Consider the following 23,650-nt stretch of genomic DNA (forward strand, 5'->3'; position numbering starts at 1 on the left):
GACCTAGATATGATCACATCAAGGCCACTCGATTCATCAGATGAGAGATTGCATCGGTTCACCTGTAATTTGGAGCAGTTCAATTTTGTGTCGTTGCCAATCTCAAGAAAGTTCCTCCTGAACTAACAACGTTTTCAAACTTACTCCGCCATCTGTTGAATTAAATTCAGTACTTCTTCCCACGGGGTAGCATATGGAAGCCACCTAAAATTCATTTTATACAGGAGACTCACAGCAGCAGGAAAGGGAGACTTTGAGCCACATTACTGATCTTAAATAAAACCAAAATGGGTCTCATATAGCTAACCTGCTCAGTAGGAAATCAACCGGGTATCAGATCAGCTGTCTCCATTTATACCGTTTGGTTTTACTTTCCACTGAAGTCAACGGAAAGAAAAATCTAGCGGAATGTGGGAAGCGTTCCCAACGTAATCCCATAGGTTCTCCGGTAAGCAGGTTAGAATGCAATTAACCAATTCTTTGGAATGGAAGCACAGAGCAAAATCTCATCAGATTGCAACATTTCAAAAAAGACAGAAAATTACATCCAACAGAAAGATTGAAGCCTCACTGATTCTGTGGGCCACTCAGAGGTACAGGAAGAACTTTGCAGATGTATTGTAGGTGAATCGTCTTCTTAGGCCCCCTTCGGTCATGGCTGACCATGGGTGTCTCCAGGGTTGGAGGACGCCAGTGTGTGACTTTGTTTAACGTGGGGAGACTGGTGCACAGACAACCACCACATGGTCCATGACAGATCTGGGTCAGGATCCAGTGGCATGGAGTCCAAGACGACCGGAGACTCTTTTCTGCTGCAGCCTTCATCTGCCTTCCCAGCCATTGTGACGCTCCACTAAGGTCAACCATCACCCTCTGCCTGTTCCACCGTTGAGGTCTTGGTTGGATTGCTCTTTGTCAGAGTCCTCCCCCTCGACCTTACCGCCATGGGTGGCCCTACCAGGAGCATAGCTCCAGACGGCATCGCCTTCAGGATCTCAGGACTACACAAGCTTCTCCACCACCACAAGGTGGCAATCCACGGAGAATCACAAGTGTGATAAATCTACAAATTTAGAACCCAACCCAAAGTATTAATCAATCTTTCTCTTTTCAAATGCTAACTAATTTGTGGTATATTTGAAACATTACCTAAATATGCCATTAAAAAATACCAATCCTCGCTCACTGTATTTTAAAATAGCTTCAGAGATTTCTGCAAAGATGCATGTAGTTTGTGCACAATTTATGCAGCGAACACAGCTTAGTAAGTTGCGGGCCACAGGGCAACACGGTGGCACAGAGGTAAAGTTGCTGCAGAACGCTTACAGCGTTGGAGAGCGTTGGGATTGCTGGTCGGCATGGATGTTGTATCTCTAAACTACACTAAACTAAAAAGTATGTTTCATCTGCATCTTGGATAGATTTCGGAGAAATGTCGGTATGGATTGGCTAATCACATTCTGATATCTGGGAATATGCATCTGGTGATCAGAGGCCAACAGAAAATAAACACCTTGTCAGGGAGTCACAGTTCTCAGAAACCATTTGTCAGTATGGGCTATCAGACATCTGGGGGAAACTGGTCGACTCGCGGACAGTGAAGATATAAATCAGTTACAGCTCTGGGCAGAGAAATGGCGGATAGAGTTTAATCCGAGAAAGTGTGAGGTGTTACACTTTGGGAGGTTGAACGTAAGGGGAAAGTATACAATTAACAGCATATATACCCTTAAAAGCATTGATGTACAAAGGAATCTTGCTCCATGAAAGTGACAACACAAGTAGATAGGGAAAGCATAGGTTTGCCTTCATCAGTCTGGGCATTGAGTACAAGAATCAGGAAGCCATGTTGCAACTGTTTAAAATTTTGGTTAGGCCACATTTGGAATAATGTGAAAAGGACACAAAGTGCTGAACTAATTCAGTGGGTTAGGCAGCATCTCTGAAGAACATATTGTGCGCAATATTACAGGAAGGAGGTGGAGTCTTTATTAACTACCAGAACACTGCCTGGATTAGAAGGTATTAGCTACAATAAGAGTCATAGAATCATACAGTATGGAAACAGGTCCTTCGGCCCAACTCGTCCGTGCTGACTAAAATATATCATTAACTTTTGTTTGGCCCATATCTGTAAACCTTTCCTATCCGTGTAACTGTCCAAATGTCTTTTGAATGCTTTATTGGTGCCTGCCTCAACTATGTCCTCTGGCAACTCCTTATATATACCCACCACCATTTGAATGATAAAGTTACCACTCAGGCTCCTATTAAATCTTGCCCCTCTCACCTCAAACCTATGCCCTCCGGTTTTGATTCCCTACCCTAGGTAAATAACTTTTACCTGGCTGAAGGGTCTATTCAAAGGTTATTTATTGGTGTAGTGAAATGCTTGTTGCCAATGCAGCAGGAGCAATGTTCTATAAAATGCTGTAGGAGCAACGTTCTATAAAACAAGCATCCGAATTCAACTCAAGGATTTAAAAAAGGACTTCTATATATAGTTAAGTGTCCTGTACTTCAAACATAGATTATGCTGAAGATTTGTTAGTAGTTAAAATACTGAAAAAATTCAACATGACAAATATGCAACAGTAATACTGATAAGCTGAACCAGAAGACAGACAATGCTGAACGACAATATGGATGGAAAGAAAATAAGACTTCTCTAAGTTGTTGTGAAACATAATGCAGCAAACATTTGTGCTCATGGGGGAATGCATGAATTCCTGAATCTCTGAATCCCTCCAGCCACACCCTGGGTGGCTTCAAGGAATCCATGGCTTGAATGATAATCATAACTGTAGAATTTTGAGCCAAAAACACTAAGTGCTGGAGATACTCAGAGGTCAGGCAATATCTGTCTTTTGATCAAGATTCCAACATCTGCAGTTCCTCGTGTCTGGTTAAGGCATTTGTTGAACCTGCAAACTCCCTTTAATCATCTGTTTATTGTCACTCCTGCGCCATTGTAGGGCACAAACTCATTGCCATGGTTCTTGACAATACAGTACATGTACTATTAGAAAAAAATCAAAATTGATTCATCTGAAAAGTAGTTTGGATGTCCTAAGATCACAATGTCCTTTAAATACAGTTTTTTTGTGCTTAAAATCTATATTTTTAACTTTATCACATCTCCTAATTGTTCTGCATAGTTCTTGCACCAGTAAAATTGACAGTCATTTTCAGGCTACAGTGTTTATATTATCCTTTCTCCTGCTTTACCCATGTTTCAAGGTGCAGACAGGTAGTAGTTTGGATGATATCATGACAAACTGTTCAAATAGAACAAATCAAAACATAATAAAAATGAGCTGAAATAGATTGAGTTTGGAATAACTTACCCATGGAATTTGAAGAGGCAAATAGCTTGAATCTGCTCCAGACCAAATTACATGTAATCTCAGGAGGAAAACACAATTGGTTATAATTCACAGGACCATGAGAAACTAGACCAGCCTTGCTCAAGCTATTTACTTTTGTGCAGATGGAGGTCAAAGAAATTGCTGTCAGATCATCACTGCTTTTACATTCCTTCTATTTCCCAGTGAAAGGAGCAGGTAATGTATAATAGATTCACAATTACATTGGCAGGCACAGGATGCACATTTCAGCCAAGTGCAGGAGGTGGAATCTATCAAAGTGTGGCAAGTTAGCTCATTTGCAAGTTTAATGATTTTACTGTTAAAGTTTTAAGTAACCTGAGCGTTCGCTTCCAATTTAATTTGCAGTGTTCTTCTCCATAGGCCGTCTTTCGGGTACAAAGATGACTTGATTCTAGTCCAATTCAGTGAGTTCTGAAGTGACTGATGGGCTGAATGCAGGACCCCCAGATTGTGCCACAACTGGACTGGAGGGCAGTGAGTAGTTTAGAAGACAGTGATATACTGTACATTTTTTAAAGGAGGCATTAAGAAACATATCCATCCTTGGATTCTGGTGTTGAGCATGTAGGTGTCATGGTTTGCCCACTGGAGCTGATGAAATATAGTTAGAGGCACAATGCTGAAGATAGTAGCCTGAGTGAGGACATTGATATTAATTGCTTATCTTTCCAATTGATTTGGAATATTTTGCTGAGAGTTGGTGATATTTGTCCTGCACTTTGAGGTGCTTGCTACAGGAGTCCATGTTTCAATGGTGGGCGTTGATTAGTGTTGCACGGTTGACCATGAACTTCAAACACATTCACTGAGATGGCCAAAGGCTGTGTTAGTCACAGAATGCGATGGGTACATTCATCGACAATGTTGAGGAATGAGTCACAGCTATAGATTGTGCCAGTGGATGGGAACATGAGGGTACATACAACAAGAATGAGGAAGGTATGAAAACCCAAAACCCAGAAAGATCCAGATATTTTAATCCAGTTGCATTAAAGGAGCTTTAGTGCTTACACTTGTTTAACAGGTATGAGATTCTTGCAGTCTGTGAAGTCAAGAAAAGGGACTACAGAGAGGATGAGATAAATTACCATGGAAGTTTAATACTGTAGTACAGAGGGGATATTAAAGATGGGGAGTGGAAATGAATATAGCAGTTGTACTGTAGAGTACAGCTAAGTGGCAGACACTAATCATTGCAGCCACAAGCCATATGTCCCAAATATTATCTGCTTGGACCCAGGGTAAAGGACTTTCACTGCCTGCTGATGGGGAACTTGGGATGGGAGGGGAAAGATCCAGTTGTTGTGGTTATATAAGGCTCTGCTGAGGAAGTATAGAGTCTAAATTCAAAGGCAGAATCTTAAAGATTGTAATGGAAGGGAATGAATGGCTCAAGGATTGATATGGAAAAAATGTCTCAATTCACAGGGCAATAGCACCAGCATTGTAGAAAGAAGGAAATGTTCTGTCAGGCTGTGACTGTCAATGTGTAACAGTCTTCAACTCTTTCTCTTTCCACAGATGCTGACTGACCTGCTGAGTGTTTCCAGCATTTTCTATTTAGATCTCTAATAGATTCAAAGGGTGACAAACCCCATCAATGCAATGGCCTGCATCTGAGGGTTTGAAAAATGGCTCTTAAGATAGTGGATGCTTGAGTTGTAATCTTTCAAAATTCCCTATATTTTGGAAAGATTCCAGTGGATTGGAGAACCATAAATAGAACACGCCATTCAAAGGAGGGAGAGAGAAAACAGAGACCCGAGAACATTTAAACGGTCAAAGGGGCTGGAGTGAGCCAGAGGGCTCCTTGAACCTGCTCAGCCAGTTAATAAGATGATGGTAAGACATAAAATCCTGGAGTAACTCAGCAGGTCAGGGAGCATCCCTGGAGAACATGGATAGGTGACATTTCGGGTTTCAACCCGAAACGTCACCGATCCATATTCTCTAGGGATGATGTCTGAACTGCTGAATTACTCCAACATTTTGTGTCTTTCCTTGCTAAACCAGTATCTGCAGTCCCTTGTTTCTACGATAAGATCATGGTTATCTAAATGAATTCTCAACTCCATTTTCCCATCTACTCGTGGTAACATTTCACCTTCTTACTTTAGAATATCTCTCAACCTCTGCCTTAGTCAAATAGTCTGCTTCCACTGCCTTCTTGATGAAGTGAGATTGCAAGCATCAGCATGTTCTGAGAAAAACTTCGCATTAAATGGGCAATACATTAATTTTAAACAGTCGCCAAAGATTCTGCATTCATCCATGAGGAAACATCCTCTCCACAGCCACCCTGTCAAGATCCCCTCAGGAGTTTATGTTGCACCTATTCTAACATCTGTCATTGTAAAAAGTCTGGACTCCATCATTATGGAAGCAATAAAAGTACTTAGAAAATTATATTATAATTAGGCATTTAACATTGTTTTATGAAGGGGAAATCATGTTTATTAGATTTCTTTGAAGATGTAGAAAGTAGAGAGAAGGATGTGGAACCTGTTAATATAGGGTATTTGGATTTACCAGAAGCATCTGATATGATGTCATGTAGAAGGTTACTACACGACACTGCATAGAGTTGGGGATGGGAAGAGGATTGGCTAACTCAAAATATGGAGCTGAGATTTCAGGTTGACAAACTGGATCACGTTGATCATTTGCTGGCAGCAATGTCTAACAGACCATAGTAAAGTGTAGATGAAGGATTCAAGCCTAATGCACCTAAATTTGCTGATGACACCAAAACAGATGGAAAAGTGATTTGTGGGGACACAAGCATCTGCAATGGATTACAGATATGAAGGGAAAAGATTTAGTAGATAAAATATGATGTAGGGAAATGTGAAATTCTCCATATTGAGAGGCAGAACAGAAAAGCAGGATAATAGTTAAATGGAAATAAATTCCAGAGTGCTGCAGCACAGAGGATCTGGATGTCTTCATACCTAAAACACAAAGTTAGCATGCAAGGAGTTTGTAATTAGGAAAGCAAATGGGATGTTTAACTCTAGCTAAGATCGATAACACACAAAAGAAAAGTATGCCATATTCAAGGAGGAATCGACTTACAGTATAATTGGAGATAATTCTGGAAAGATTGACAAAACTGATTCCTCGACAAAGGATGTTTCTTTTAAGGAATGGTTGACCCAGGTTTGGTTTATACTTAAGATAGACACAAAGTTCTGGAGTTACTCAGTAGGTTGGGCAACATCTCTGGAGAAAAAGGATAGGTGATGTTCTGGGTCCGGACCCTTCTAAGATGCCTCCGCATCCAACACATCATCCTCCGACATTTCCGTCACCTCATATGTGATCTCACGAATATATTTATTGCCCTTCAAAGAGCTGATCTAATTAAAACACATCAAATGCTGAGGGAGCTTCACAAGATAGACCCTGAGGAACTTTTCCCTCATGGGGGAAATCTAGAACAAAAGAGCATGGCTTCCGATTAAAGGAGTTGCCTACTCTGATGAGAAAGAACCTCTTGTAAATGACACGTGGATAGTTTCGCTTGGGTAGTTTACACCCCAGCGGTATGAACATTGAATTCCTCCAATTTCAGGTAGTCCTTGCTTTCTCCCTTTCCACTGTCTCCGCCTCTTCCTTACTTCTTCCCGCCCCCACATCAGTCTGAAGAAGAGTCTTGACCCGAAACATCACCTAATCCTTCGCTCCATAGATGCTGCCTCACCCGCTGAGTTTCTCCAGCATTTTTATATACCTTTGATTTTTCCAGCATCTGCAGTTCCTTCTTAAACATCTTGTAAATGGCAGGAATCTTTGAAAATCTTTATCCTGAAGTGCCTTGAAGACTGAGGCATTGAATGCATTGAAGACCACAGTGGATTTTATAGATGAGGATAAGGGGAAGGCATGCATATTGAATTGATGCCAAATAAGTGATCAGTCATAATCATATTGAATGGTGAAGCAGGCATGCGAGTGATTCCTAGTTCATATGGTTCATAATAAATCTGTACACATAGCATCCAAATTAAATACCCTGTCTTTTAGCCTGCAGCGTAGTGGCTGCAACTTACTGGTCCTCAATATTATTGGGAGGTGCAGAGGGATCTTGAGATCCAAGTTCATAACTCCCTGAAAGTGGCAACACATGTAGATAGAGTGGTAATTGAAAGCTTATGGCATGTTTGCTTTCATAGGTCAGGGCATTGAGCATAAGAGTGAGGAAGTCATGATGCAGAGTTAGATTGGGCTCTTAGGGTTAAGGGAATCAAGGGATATGGCAAACGGGGTACTGATCTTGGATGATCAGCCTTGAAGGGCAAAATGGCTTACTCCTGCACCTATTTTCTATGTTTATATGTTTCAATGCAGCTTTATGGGACATTGGTTAGGCTGCTTTCAGAATATTGCATGGCCGTCCCATTGACAAGAAGGATTTGGATGCTTTAGAAAGGATGTAGAGGAGATTTACCAGTGTGATGCATGGATTACGGGATATCAGACATTGCGAGAGGTTGTGTAGATTTGGATTCTTTCTCTGGAATGCCAGAGGTTACAGGGAGACCTGATAGAAGTATATACAATTATGGAAAGCATAGATAGGGCAGACAATCAGAAACTTTGTCCCAGGGTGCAAATGTCAAAGACCAGAATGCACGGCAAGTTGTTTTTTTTGTTTTTTTTACTCAGCGGGTGACAAGTGCCTGGAATGTTCTGCCAGAGGTAATGGTTGAGGCAGATATGATAGTGGCATTTAAGGGACTTTTGCTCATGAGTTTGGACATGCACAGAATGGAGAGATATGGATTATGAGCAGGCATGTTTGGCACGGACAATGTGGGCCAAATGGCCTGTTCTTGTGCTGCACTGATTTAGACAATAGACAATAGGTGCAGGAGTAAGCCATTCGGCCCTTTGAGCCAGCACCGCTATTCAATGTGATCATGGCTGATCATCCCCAATCAATACCCCATTCCTGCCTCCTCCCCATATCTCCTGACTCCACTAAATTTAAGAGCCCTATCTAGCTCTCTCTTGAAAGTATCCAGAGAACCGGCCACCACTGCCCTCTGAGGCAGAGAATTCCACAGACTCACAACTCTCTGTGATAAAAAGTGTTTCCTCGTCGCCGTTCTAAATGGCTTACCCCTTATTCTTAAACTGTGGCCCCTGGTTCTGGACTCCCCCAACATCAGGAACATGTTTCCTGCCTCTAGCATGTCCAAACCCTTAATAATCTTACATGTTTCAATATGATCCCCTCTTATCCTTCTAAACTCCAGAGTATACAAGCCCAGCCACTCCATTCTCTCAGCATATGACAGTCCCGCCATCCCGGGAATTAACCTTGTAAATCTACGCTGCACTCCCTCAATAACAAGAATGTCCTTCCTCAAATTCGGGGACAAAAACTGCACACAATACTCCAGGTGTGGTCTCCCTAGGGCCCTATACAACTGCAGAAGGACCTCTTTGCTCCGATACTCAACTCCTCGTTATAAAGGCCAACATGCCATTTGCTTACTTCACTGCCTGCTGTACCTGCATGTTTACTTTCATTGACTGATGAACAAGGACCCCCAGATCCCATTGTACTTCCCCTTTTCCCAACTTGACACCATTTAGATAGTAATCTGCCTCCCTGTTTTTGCTACCAAAGTGGATAACCTCACATTTATCCACATTAAACTGCATCTGCCATGCATCTGCCCATTCATCCAACCTGTCCAAGTCACCCTGCATTATCATAGCATTCTCCTCACAGTTCACACTGCCACCCAGCTTTGTGTCATCTACAAATTTGCTAATGTTACTTTGAATCGCTTCATCTAAATCATTGATGTATATTGTAAATAGCTGCAGTCCTAGCACCGAGCCTTGCGGTACCCCACTAGTCACTGCCTACCATTCTGAAAGGGACCCGTTAATCCCTACTCTATGTTTCCTGTCTGCCAACCAATTTTCTATCCATGTCAGCACTCTACCCCCAATATCATGTGCCCTAATCTTGCCCTCTAATCTCCTATGTGGGACCTTATCAAATGCTTTCTGAAAGTCCAGGTACACAACATCCACTGGCTCTCCCTTGTCCATTTTCCTAGTTACACCCTCAAAAGATTCCAGAAGATTAGTCAAGCATGATTTCCCCTTTGTAAATCCATGCTGACTTGGACCGATCCTGTTACTGCTATCCAAATGTGCCGCTATTTCATCTTTTATAATTGACTCCAGCATCTACGTTCTATCATCTTTTATAATTGACTCCAGCATCTATGTTCTATTATGTTTATATAATGATTTATGTTCTATATTCCATGTTCTATCAGAGGAGACTTTCAAAAAACCTTTTGTTTCGTAGATTTGCATTCTAATCTTCAATGGTGTATCCAGAGGAATATTGTAGCCAAACTCTGCTGTGCCTCCCTACTTACGAAAATTGGCCTGAAGATTAGTGTCCCAGGTGAGATATGACCCTGCCGCAAGCTGAGGTCTTGAAACAAAAAGTGCAGAGTATGATTTCTTTCAGCCTTGAGATTTTACTTGATTTTCTGGGACTCACAGCCTGCAGAGAACTCCCAAGCCTATCTTGAAAACCTTGATATTAATAATATTTGATCGAAGACTGGAAATAATGTTCATTCAATTAGTAATGTAAACACCAAAGCATTGAAGTGATGAAACACAAAGCAGGTATTAAGAACGCTCTAATTTAATTTAAAAAAGGTGTGCATCAAATGTACAAAAGGACTGAATTTTACACAGCTTATTTCAATAAAAGTGGTCATTTAAATATAGAAATGGCTCATTCTGCATTATTCAGGTCAGACCCATTGCATTTTTCTGTTTTTAAATGTCAATATGTTTCAAGTTAAGTGTACACAACAGAGTGGAATGATCACATTCTGAAAATTATACTGATTGAGTTATATCTTAAATCTATTTTTCTATTGCACACAATTCAAAAATAAAAGAATGAAACTACGGTTGCTACAAACACAAATACAAAGCCCCCAAAGCTTTGGTATCCTTCAGCGGGGTAGCGAACAATTCTTACAGTAAGATTCATTTAAAAGAGTGCTGCAGGTATGTGTGCAGGGAGCTGAGACTGATTTCCCGAAAGATAGCTTAAAGTAGAAGCTGGTTTTGAGAGCATTCACGATAAAAATGTGAAAAGAACAGAAAAAATATACATCAAGATAAAAGTTGTATCTATATTTATATAAATTTTCAAAATATCACAAAACATTTTCAGAAAATTAATTACTCAAAGTGCAGTGATTACATTTTTAGAAATTAATAAATGTGGTGGATTTATTGTATTCAGTAAACATCCAAATTAAATCATATTTGCTAGGGTTGGTAGTTTATGTAAATGGTGCTTACATTTAATCCAATTAATTGAATTTATTCAGAATGACAGTCAGTACATTCACTTGATACATCTTAATTATCGACTGAAACACAATGCAGGATTTCCAAAAAACTAGTGATGATTTATGATTGGATAAAATAAATCCCAGAATATTAACGTTTACCACTAAATTATTATCATTTTTCCATCATTTTCTTTTCTACATCATTTTCCTATGCATGTTCATTTTGTGTTAAAATTCTTGTTAAAAACCTGTTATGCTATACTTATGACATGTTTACGAGTTGTAACAGTTTAGAAGACAATTTCACTGCACGGTTGATTTTCATGAAGGGAAGGGGCAAAGTGCACATGCAGATGAGCTCAACAGTCACCACTCGGTCTCTCCTCGTGCTCAGGTGATTTATTCAGCCACTTAAATTTATCTCAAGTTAGCAATAAAATACAAACAGGATATGGTGGAGATAGTCAGCATGTCAGTTCTTTTCCAATTCTGATGGAAGAACCTGAAAACATAACTGTTTTTCTCTCCATGAATGCTGTCCTTCTTACAAAACATCTCCAGCATATCCCACTTTCATTTCAGGGTTCCAGCAACTGTACTTTCTTGTTTTAAGCATGCTAATAAATTGCATTGATTGGGTTTAAGCATTCAGTGCAAACCTGACCATATCAAAACTATTTTTTTAATTAAAAAATACAAGCATGTTACATAATTTAATTGGCTATGGAATGGATTATGAACGTGGCATGATGCAAATATTTAATTCACGCTCAACAATCATATATATTGATATTCATTATGAAGATGCATAAATCAAGCTGCATTGATGCAGCATAATAAAATCAGAGCAGTTTTAAACTGTAGGAGTGTAAGAAAAAAAGTACAGAATTTTGTGAAGCATAACAAGTCACCTAGATGTGGAAGGTACACAAAAATGCTGGAGAAACTCAGCGGGTGCAGCAGCATCTATGGAGCGAAGGAAATAGGCAATGTTTCGGGCCGAAACCCTTCTTCAGACTGGAGAACCCTTCTTCAGTCTGAAGAAGGGTTTCGGCCCGAAATGTTGCCTATTTCCTTCGCTCCATAGATGCTGCTGCACCCGCTGAGTTTCTCCAGCATTTTTGTGTACCTTAAAATACAAGTTAAAATACAAGTTAAAATACAAGTTAAAATACAATTAATTAAAAAAAAAAAAAAAAAAAAAAAAAAAAACACCTTCTTAAACACCTAGATATGGAATACTGGCCATCCTTGGGTTTTGAACCCCTAACTTAGGGACACCTGTACCTAGCAGCTCCCATAACATTTTGAATTCCAAAAGACCGAGTTATGAACTACTCTCTGACTCTCTTTGTCCAATTTCAGTATTTTTTCTTTCTTATCAGTCTTAGGTGGTTTTGATGTTATTTATTACAAGACTGTGGAGATTTGTTTACTATATTGAGTGATGTTTGGATATTTGCTGACTTTGGGACATAATTGATTGACGAACTGTATAAATGAAATCAGTTCATTTCCAGAGGATGTTCTGTACAAATCATAGAAATGTGTCCAGTATATTTTAATCGCTGTTCATTGAAGGGTCTCGTTTTCAATGAAACCAATGAACTGGATCTTTAACAGTTACAATGCCAGAAAGTACTTTATTTCATTCTACGTTTAAGAAATAACTGCAGATGCTGGTTCTGAAGAAGGGTCACGACCCGAAACGTCGCCTATTCCTTCGCTCCATAGATGTTGCCTCACCCGCTGAGTTTCTCCAGCTTTTCTGTCTACCTTATTTCATTCTACGTTTGGCCCAAATCTAAATCAGGTTGCAGGCCTCACCTTGGGTAAAGTGGCTAAATGTAGCTAAAATTAGTGTCAGCCCTATGGGCTCTGGAGAGGAAATTTGGCTAGTTTTTCAATTCTGGTCCCTATCCACCTGAGTAAAATAACAGCTATCATTTTACAGTCCTGTTTAAGCATTCAGAATGCTTCTTTAGACCTACTCATTTACTAATAACGTTCTGCTATTATGATCCCTCAATTCTGCAAGAATTTTTACTCAACTCTACATAGAATTTCATTGTATTTAAATACTAATAATAACATTATTTCCTTTCTTCTTAAGCTTCTACATAGCAAACTTGATAAAATTCTAATACAGCAATACTGTAACTTCAGAAATTAATAAAATGATGGAACCACATAACAACCATATTCGAAGTTACCAATGTGTTTCTGTTACTATAGTAACAATGATTTTGTGAGCACCTGAACAGTCATATTCATTTCTTGCCTTTTCCATCATTGGTCGATAGAAGATTGAACAATCTGTACAGAGACAAAGGATTCATTTATCAGCAACCTGATGTAATTTAATCTCTTCTATGGGGAGTAAGCAGGAGTTCCACACCCAGCATGTAGTCAATATTCTGACCTGATTATTAAAACTGGTCCTCTCTTGATTCGACCTGATGAAAATTGAAAATGGATTCTCCTAATAAAGGCACAGTGGCTTAGGTAGTAGAGCCACTGCCCCACAGCTCCAGAGATCCTGGTTCAATCGTTCACCTTGGGTGCTGTGCTGGCTGTGTGGAGTTTGCACGTTCTTCCTCATGCTCCCACATCCCAAAGATGTGCAGGTTTTCAGGTTAATTGACCTCTGTAAATTATCCCTGGTGTGTAGGGAGTGGACGCGAAAGTAGAACAGCATAATGTGAATGGGTGGTCGATGGTTGCCGTGGTTTCGGTGGGCCGAAAGGCCTGTTTCCACGTGGTATCTCTAAACTAAACTAGCTCTAGTGATCAGGCAATGTCCTCTCCTTCATTCTGGAGTACCCAAAATATAAATAGATATTATTTTTCTAAATGGTGAGAAAAAAATTAATTAGTTTATCTCATCTGACCCAATCAGTTTTTCCATCAATTCCTTTTGCTCTACTATTTTCACTTAGCTTCCTCTTAAGTACACACATGCTACTTTCCTCTTGTACAGCAAGCTCCTAATTTACTGTATACTACTCTCTTGGCCCCCACGTAGTCTCAATTGCAAGTGGAAATATCTACTGCTCTGTCAAGTCATTTCATAATCTGTAACATCAATCTAAAGGTCACCTTTGTTTTTGGTCACCTTTCAGTCTGACTAAATGAGTGTAGTTCTAGAATCATTCTAGCACATCATTATTGCTTTTTTCTTGTAAAATTTTCTTTATTCCTTTTACTAAACACAGAGTGGAACTGTTTCCAATTATCGAGGTGGTTCATCCCAGATTTAATGTGTTGATGTGAGTTCTTTAGTTTTCAATTTTTTTCTACTCAAGAACACACTTTCTTTTTATGGCTTATAGATCCATCGTTGGCGATATACACTCCCCCCCCTCCTCCATTCTCCATTCTCCGTTGCAGTATGTAAGTGTGGGAATCCGACTTTGATGTCTGGTGCTATCATTGGCTGCTTGTTGCAACCTCACCCCGATTTGCAATCCCGTTGAAATCAATATCAGGAGGGAAGGATATAAGGATCACTGGCACCCCTTCCCACTGAGACTTTTTAGTGCTTGGAAACAAAGTTGATTTTCTATTTTTTTTAAATAATATTTTACATTAATAAGATATTTTAATAAAATATTAAACTCAGAATTGTTACCCATTTATATTTTCTCCTTCTGAGTGACTAGCTTGGAGGATTTTTTGGGTTATTAGCCATGGCTCTATGGGAGAAAAAGAAAAGAAATGTCAATTAGAAGTAGCATAAATATACCATGCTATTGTTTAGCTGGGCTAGTCAGATGTATCTAGGACCATTTAACAATAAATACTCTTAATCTTAACTTAAAATATGGGATTATTTTGATTAAAGTTCCATAATGAGTCACTTTGTCAATTATCTGGATACAAAATTCGTGCGAATAAACTTAAACCGGAAATGCATGATGCACAGCAAATCCGAAACCTATATTCAGATGTGGTGCACAAAATTCCATAGTCTGAAGAAGAGTCCCAACCTGAAGCGCCACCTATCCATGTTTAATAAGCACACAATAATCATATATATTGATATTCATTATTTAGACACATAAATCAAGCCGCATTGATACAGCATAATAAAATCAGAGCAGTTTTAAACAGTAGGAGTGGAAGAAAAATATGATGTTTTCTACCTGACCTACTGAGTTACTCCAGCATTTTGTGTCTTTCCTTGCTAAACCAGCATCTGCAGTTCCTTGTTTCTACATTCTTCCATGGTATCATTCCAGTATGTTGCATTAAGCTAGGCTGCATTAATTTTAAAATAAGTTTCAGGAGCAATTGAAATTATTTGCCTTGTGGGTTATTCAATGTTAGATTGGTTTGGTTTGAACGAGTGACCGTGTGTTCTGGTCATCAGTGACGTGCAACTAATTTGGCTTTAGTTGTTCTGTTGGTGGGTCCAGCAGCTTAATCTACAGTTAGCATTACAATCGTTACACAAAGTAGGTTATAGTATGAAGATAGACACAAAAAGCTGGAGTAACTCAGCGGGACAGGCAGCATCTCTGGAGAGAAGGAATGGGTGATGTTTCAGGTCGAGACCGTTCTTCAGACATAGTCTACCTGCATGAGCTTTTTGAGACTTGCCACATTTTCTCAATTGGTTGAAAGACAGAAAATAGAGAGTAGGAATAAAATGGTCAATTGTGGGTTGGGTCGCCGTAATGAGTACAACACTGCAGTGATCTGTGCTAGCCTCGTTTTTCTGAATCAATATGAATGATTTCATTGATGGGACTAAGTGCAATATGTCCAAATGTACTGATAGTACAAAACTAAGTGATTATATGGGGTTGTAAGGAGGATGTATAGAGGCTTTAGAAGTATATGGACGTTGAGTATATCAGTGAAGATGTAACAGGTGCAATACAATGTGGGGAAAATGTCAGGTCATCCACTTTGGTAGAAAATAAACTCAGCACATTTTTCAAATGATTAGAAATTGAAAGGAATTGGTGTTCAGTAGAACACAAGTACCCTGGTAAATTATGACGGATGACATGCTGATTCAGCAAATAATTAGGAAAATGGTATATTGAAGTAATTGTAAGATGAAAAATTCCCAACAAAATTTGTATAGTGCCCTGGTGATATTTTATGTGAAATACCATGTACATGTCTGATCTTGCATCTCAAAGAAGGATATATTTTAAACTGAGGCGATGTGACAAAGATTTGTCAATTCATTCCTGGAAACAGGACGGTGTCCTTTGAGGAGACTTTAACCAAGAACAGGCCTTAAACTAAGTTCAGATTGAGTTGAGGAGAACGAGAGACATTCTCATTGAAACAAATTCTTACAGGGATTAACAAGGTGATAACATTTCCCTTGGGAACCAAAGGTCACAGTCGCAGTTAGTCACTAAGGTTTGATGTGAGAAAAATGTCCTCACCCAGAAGGCTGTGATTCTTTTGTAGTCTCTTTCCATGAGCTTGGTTGCCGACTACATTCAAGACAGAGTTTAAAGATAGTTGAATATTAGAGAATAAATGAATGTGGGGTTAATTAATGCAAGACAGCACCACTGAGGAAGAAGTTCAACCGTGACATTAATGAATGGTGGAGCAGGTACATGGGCCAAAATGGCCTCTTTCTGCTTCTACTTCTAATGTTTTTATCTATCAACGTCATTCTGAAATGATCCATGTGTGTCACATCCACAATATTTTGGGGAATAGATTTTAGATAGTGTGAAAATTTCTTCCTGTCGTAACAAGATTGAATTTTAAGATTATATCTCATTTTTTAATTCTCTAATATGAGGAATTTGGTAATGTTATATGACGCAACGTAAATGTAAGGGGATCCCTTAATCCTGAAACGCGCCAAGTGATTTGTACCATGACTTTGAAGATGTCCACATTTTACTATGACAATATTAAGTTTCATAACAGTCCCTTCTGCCGTGCCACGATTTTGTGAGCACAATATACACAACTTACGTCTGATGTTGTCGCACAAACTCTGCAAACTGCTTATCCTTAGTATACAGATCTATTATCCGAAGTCTGTCTTGAATTTCCTAGAATAGCAATAATAAGCACTGTCAGTAGCTTGATAATTAAGTCTGTCTCATTTTCTAACACACAAAATAATTTTGTGAGTTAAGCTAGATTTGCTTTTGCCATAGTGTCATTAATGAAAACAGAAAATAATAAACTTGAATTCATATCATGCCTTCCATTGTTTCAAGTCATCTCAAAATGTTCTACAGCAGGGCAAGTTATTTTGAACATATATGCTGATCCTGGCGACTTAGAATGATAATTCTCATGCTCTTTTTAAAAAAAGGTGACCTTCCACATTGACTTGAGAGTTTTTATTGGCTTATTATCTTATCCGAAAGGAAGAAACTCTGGTAATGAGGCACAGGGGTGACAGCCTACATTTTTCTAATGGAGTCCCTGGAGCAGGAATCGAACCCAAAACCTTCTCATTCAGAGGTTAGGATGCTGCCAAATGAGTCAGCTGGCATCAGTAGTGGTTAAAATAATCACTTTAACCTTGACTTCAGGGGAAAGATATGCAACTAAGATATGTTTTGCCTGGTAGCCAAATGGCTGTGATTGATTGATGAAGAAAATTGTCCAAAGGGCAGTCATCAAAATTGCAATTCCATTGCAGAAAATGAAAGTTCATCAGATTTGTCAGGCAGTCTCTTGTTATCTTAAGTGAAGAACATAACTCTCACGAGGCTTACAAACTTACTGTTGTAGAAGTACGACTTCTGTACGGCTATACTTTATTTTGCACCATAAATTAAGATTACATCTAAGTGATATAGACCTACAAGTTAAAAGGCATCCATTAACCCCATATGTACTTCAATGTTAAAATGCAAATTTATAGTGTTCCATGGTTCATTGGAAATTTTATTTTACGAAAGCAGTGTTAACATCGATTATTTTTACACAATCGATTGAAACCAGATCCTCATCAGGCGCAATCATTATTGAAGCTGCATTGGACCTAACTTGTTCAAGAAGGAACTGTAGATGCTGGAAGATCGAAGGTACACAAAAATGCTGGAGAAACTCAGCGGGTGCAGCAGCATCTATGGAGCGAAGGAAATAGGCGACGTTTCGGGCCGAAACCCTTCTTCAGCTCAGTCTGAAGAAGGGTTTCGGCCCGAAACGTCGCCTATTTCCTTCGCTCCATAGATGCTGCTGCACCCGCTGAGTTTCTCCAGCATTTTTGTGTACCTTGGACCTAACTTCATTGCTTAATCTAATGCAGCTCAAATAAATTTAAATTACAAAACCGTAAACTTTCTGAACTCTACCTCTTTGCTAAGTTCAGTGCACTCATAGACATGTCGAATCTCATCGCTGCTGAAGTTGGCAGATGTCTCTCCACTGCTTGAACTGTTGGGGGATAAATGTGGGTAGCGTCTCTTGTAGTGACTATATGCAGTCGTGGCATCACTCTCATACATAGGGTTATATTTTGTCCCATTTTCCGCTGAGGCCAGGCTATCGTCATCTCTAATGGAGAAATGGCACATTTTTGACGTTAAAACTGTAACGACAAACAACACAAAATCTTTTTCTACATTCGAGTAACTAAATATAAGTTTTATTAACAGGCAAGGACAAAATTTGATAATTTAAAAAAAAATTGTCTCATCCACCAAGATTTGATAGGAAACCATAATCTTCGATTACTATTGGAAAAAATATAGCACAATGTTCAATCTTCTGATGATAACTGAATTCACTTTTTGCATTTTAGATTGTAAATGAAGAAGCCAGAGCTGTCAAAGATTGCACAAGCTGAGATTCATTTTCATTGTAAAAAGGAAGGGAAATTTGTGAAAAGTTTGTTAAATCAGTGATGAGAAAGGCTGGTTCCACCTTCGAGTTCTGGTCTAATCAGAGCAAGTCAACAGTATAAATATTTTAAGGAAAGAATCCAGTTGGGAATTCAAAAACAAATATTTCACCAAAGAATGTTTAGAATATGGATCTTGTTATCGTGTTGTTTTTAAGTGAAAGCTAAATAAACATGCAAAGGAGAAAGGAAGAAAAGATATATTGTTGGGATTAGCTGGTGTAAACTGGAGGAGGCTTGTAGGGAATGCAGACCAGTTGGACGAAATACTGTTTTTATGTAGAAGAATTGATGTCATATCCATTGATGCTTGCTATGGGTTCCCCACAGAAACTTAATTAGCCAGAATTTGGGGTTTTCTAGAATAAAGGATGAAAGGTACGCAAGGTACCAACGGGGTGGAATTCCAGTGTATCTCAGTTGAGTCCTTGGGTGCTCTGCAGGCAACTCACCAATGATGGGGAATCGTCTAGTCTTTCACTAGTCTACTGGCACGTTGGGGTTGCTCAAGGCATCAAACACGAGTCATAAGTTCATAAATTCATAAATTATAGGAGCAGAATTCGGCCATTCAGCCAATCTAGTCTACTCCTCCATTCAATCATGGCTGATCTATCTTTCCCTCTCAACCCTATTCTCCTGCCTTCTCCCCATAACCCCTGACTAATTAAGAACCTGTCAATCTCTACCTTAACAGCCTGCTTCATATTGTTCTAACAAAGGGAGCATTAAATAGCATTAAAATTTTAATGCTATTTAATGCTATTTTTAATCTATCCATTTATAGAGACATAGAAACATAGAAAATGCACCGCCATTCATTGTGATCATGGCTGCTCATTCACAATCAGTAACCCGTGCCTGCCTTCTCCCCATATCCCTTGATTCTGTTAGCTCCTAGAGCTCTATCTAACTCTCTTTTAAATTCATCCAGTGAATTGGCCTCCACTGCCTTCTGTGGCCGAGAATTCCACAAATTCACAACTCTCTGGGTGAAAAAGTGTTTTCTCATCTCAGTTTTAAATGGCCTCCCCTTTATTCTTAGACTTTGACCCCTGGTTCTGGACTCCCCCTGTCATTAGGAACATTTTTCCTGCATTTAGCTTGTCCAGTCCTTTTATAATTTTATACTGTTCTATGAGATACCCTTTCATCCTTCTAAATTCCAGTGAATACAAGCCCAGTCTTTCCAATCTTTCCTCATATGACAATCCCGCCATCCCGGGGATTAATCTCGTGAACCTATGCTGCACTGCCTCAATTGCAAGGATGTCCTTCCTCAAATTAGGAGACCAAAACTGCACACAATACTCCAGATGTGGTCTCACCAGGGCCCTGCACAACTGCAGAAGGATCTCTTTACTCCTATACTCAAATCCTCTCGTTATGAAGGCCAACATGCCATTAACGTTCTTCACTGCCAGCTGTACCTGCATGTTTACTTTCAGTGACTGGTGGACAAGGACACCCAGGTCTTGTTGCACTTCCCTTTTTCCTAATCTGACACCATTGAGATAATACTCTGCTCCCTTGTTCTTGTCGCCAGAGTGGATAACATCAGATTTATCTACATTATACTTCATCTGCCATGCATCTGCCCACTCACTAAACCTGTCCAAGTCATCCTGCAACCTCCTAGCATCCTCTTCACAGTTCACACTGCAACCCAGCTTTGTGTCATCTGCAAATTTGCTAGTGTTACTTTAAATCCCATTATGTAAATCATTAATATATATTGTAAATAGTTGCGGCCCCAGCACTGAACCTTGCGGCACTCCACTTGCCACTGCCTGCCATTCTGACAGGGACCCGTTTATTCCTACTCTTTGTTTCCTGCCAGCCAACCAATTCTCTATCCATGTCAATACCCCAGCCCCAATACCATGTGCTCTAATTTTGCCCACTGATCTCCTGTGTGGGACCTTATCAAAGGCTTTCTGAAAGTCCAGATACACTACATCCACTGGCTCTCCTTCATCCATTATACTTGTCACATCCTCAAAAAATTCCAGAAGATTAGTCAAGCAGGATTTCAACTTCATAAATCCATGCTGACTTGGATCAATCCTTTTACCGCTATTTAAATGCGCCATTAATACTTCTTTAATAATTGACTCCAGCATCTTCCCCACCACCGATGTCAGGCTAACTGGTCTATAATTCCCCGTTTTCTCTCTCGCTCCTTTCTTGAAAAGTGGAATAACATTAGCTACCCTCCAATCCACAGTAACTGATCCTGAATCTTTAGAACATTGGAAAATAATCACCAATGCGTCCACAATTTCTAGAGCCACCTTGAGTACCCTGGGATGCAGACCATTAGGCCCTGGGGATTTATCAGCCTTCAGTCCCATCAGACTACCCAATACTATTTCTCGATTAATGCAAAAAAAAAATCAGTTCCTCTGTCTCCCCAGACCTTCTATCCTCTAGTACATCTGGGAGATTGTTTGTGTCTTCCTTAGTGAAGATAGAAACAAAGTACCTGTTCAACTCTTCTGCCATTTCCTTGTTCCTCATAATAATTTCACATGTTTCTGCCTTTAAGGGACCCACATTTGTCTTTATTAATATTTTTCTCTTAACATACCTAAATAAGCTTTTACTATCCTTCTTTATATTCTTGGCCAGCTTACCCTCGTACTTCATCTTTTCACCCATCATTGCCCTTTTGGTTACCTTCTGTTGTCCTTTGAAAGTTTCCCAATCCTCTGGCTTCCCACTACACTTTGCTATGTTATACAACTTTTCTTTTAGTTTTATTCCATCCCTAACTTCCCTGACAGCCAAGGTTGCCTCTTACTCCCCTTAGAATCTTTCTTCCTCTTTGGAATGATATGATCCTGCATCTTCTGGATTATGCCCAGAAATTCCTGCCATTGCTGATCCACTGTCATTCCTGCTTGGATCCTGTTCCAGTCAACCTTAGCTCCTCTCTCATGCCTTCATAGTCCCCTTTGTTCAACTGCAACACTGACACTTCTGATTTAACCATTTCCCTCTCAAATTGCAGACTTATCATATTATGGTCACTACCTCCGAGCAGTTCCATTACCTTGAGTTCCCTTATTAAATGTGGTTCATTAGACGACACTAAATCCAGAATTGCCTTCTCTCTGGTAGGCTCCAGTTCGAGCTGCTCTAAGAATCCATCTCGGAGGCACTCTACAAACTCCCTTTCTTGGGGTCCTGAACCAACCTGATTTTCCCAGTCTACCTGCATATTGAAATCTCCCATAACCACAGTGACATTACCTTTGTTCCATGCCAATTAACTCCAGTGGCAACTTGCATCCTATATCCGGGCTACTATTTGGGGGCCTGTAGATAAACTCCCATTATTGTCTTCTTAACTTTACAATTCCTCAATTCTATCCATAGCGACTCTACATCGTCAGTCCCTATGTCACCCCTCGCAAGGGACCGAATTTCATCCCTCACCAACAGAGCTACCCCACGTCCTCTGCCCACCTGCCTGTCCTTTCTATAGGACAAATAACCCTGAATATTCAGTTCCCAGTCCCGATCCTCCTGCAGCCATGTCTCCACAATGTAATCCCCACAATGTCATATCTACCAATCTCTATCTGAGCTTCAAGGTCACCCACTTTACTTCTTATATTCTTATTTCACTTGGCCATACTCTCCTATCCCTTCAAGAGCTTTCTGTCCCGTTAATTCTGGTGTCTTTCCCTTTAACTCCATCCTTGTATTTCCAATTTGTCTCCTCCCCCTCCCCACCACTATTTAAGTATCTACGTACTTACTCTCTCGATGCGTGAGTTTCACTTTTGGCATATTGAGCACGGAGCATATTGGCTATAAAGAAAATCACAACGGAAGCTACCAAAAGGAAACCAGCCACTGAGGTGATAGCAATGCCCACAACGAGTGTTTCAGAAACATACTCTTCACAGTGCTCTCCTCTGTACCACCAGTTCTCACCCACACGGCACCTGCCAAGACAAAAAAATAGTTTTACCATGAGATTTTAAATCTGACACTTCATTGTGCAGGCACAGTCTACAGGACCTCAGACCATCTGGTGACTTAGTTCAAGTCAGTTGCCTTGATTTTAAGAAGAGAACGAGAATGGAAGGTGATGCAGACGAGTTTAACTGATTAACTGCTGGTTATATATTAAAGACTTCAGTGGTCGGAATGATATTCTGCCCAATTCAGACGCCTCAATCTACTACCTGTATGCAAACCAGCGTTCAGAAGAGCGTGAAACTATAAAACACTTGTAAGAGATTATGTTAAAATAATCAAAATAATAAAACAATCAGATGAATTCCAGTGGAAGTGGTGGCGGCAGGTTCGTTGGTATCATTTAAGAATAAATTGGATAGCCATATGGATGAGAAGGGAATGGAGGGTTATGGTATGAGTGCAGGCAGGTGGGACTAAGGGAAAAAAATTGTTCGGCGCGGACTTGTAGGGCCGAGATGGCCTGTTTCCGTGCTGTAATTGTTATATGGTTATATGGTTAATTGCCACAGAAGGCAGTGGAGGCCATTAATTGGATGTTTTCAAGCGGGAGTTAGATTTAGCTCTGAGGGCTAAATGAATCAAGAGATATGTGGAGAAAGCAGGAATGGGGTACTGATTTTAGATGTTCTGCCATGATCATATTGAATCGAAGGGCTGGCTCAAAGGGCAGAATGGCCTACTCCTGCACCTATTTTTTTTAATGTTTCTAATTCAGATGGTAATAAGCCTCCAATTATTAATAGAAACGAGAAGGACAATGCAATTTACTGGATTCATGGCTGCTATTTTGTTGTTACATCTGCGAATGTTTGTTTCACTATGATTTACTGGAAATGAGTACTGTGTGTGCATAAAAGGAAAATATAACAAGCTTCATTGCAACTCTTTATAATAGCCATGATATGGAAAATATTAATTAGGTACTTCTTTACATCTTTATGTGTGCCTAAGTGTGGTGCATGTGTGTGATATTTTGTTCAAGGTGATAACATGAATTAAAGCAAGTACGTCATTCAACATCTGACCAATGCCAAAGTGATGATTCTCCAGTCTTGGAACACGAGAAT

General features: G+C 39.7%; 1 protein-coding gene and 1 long non-coding RNA gene across 2 annotated transcripts in view; both read right to left on the reverse strand.

Annotated features, from left to right (window-relative positions):
- Window positions 1-10,061: 10,061 nt before the first annotated feature.
- Window positions 10,062-12,429, reverse strand: LOC116980445. The gene is made up of 2 exons (XR_004413967.1): window positions 11,972-12,429; window positions 10,062-11,655 (listed from the first exon to the last, which is right to left on the reverse strand). It is a non-coding gene; the product is annotated as an uncharacterized LOC116980445 (long non-coding RNA).
- Window positions 12,430-12,507: 78 nt separating this feature from the next.
- Window positions 12,508-23,650, reverse strand: part of impg2 (interphotoreceptor matrix proteoglycan 2) — a 70,612-nt gene continuing 59,469 nt past the window's right edge. The window contains exons 17-21 of the mRNA XM_033033500.1: window positions 22,358-22,546; window positions 18,043-18,244; window positions 16,703-16,782; window positions 14,376-14,439; window positions 12,508-13,060 (exon numbers count right to left, since the gene is read on the reverse strand). Coding sequence (XP_032889391.1) covers window positions 14,403-14,439; window positions 16,703-16,782; window positions 18,043-18,244; window positions 22,358-22,546 — 508 coding nt within the window. The 3' untranslated portion in view covers window positions 12,508-13,060; window positions 14,376-14,402. The remainder of the gene's footprint in view (window positions 13,061-14,375; window positions 14,440-16,702; window positions 16,783-18,042; window positions 18,245-22,357; window positions 22,547-23,650) is intronic.

This window comes from Amblyraja radiata, chromosome 14, assembly GCF_010909765.2.
Source record: "Amblyraja radiata isolate CabotCenter1 chromosome 14, sAmbRad1.1.pri, whole genome shotgun sequence".
In the NCBI taxonomy this organism is placed as follows: domain Eukaryota; kingdom Metazoa; phylum Chordata; class Chondrichthyes; order Rajiformes; family Rajidae; genus Amblyraja; species Amblyraja radiata.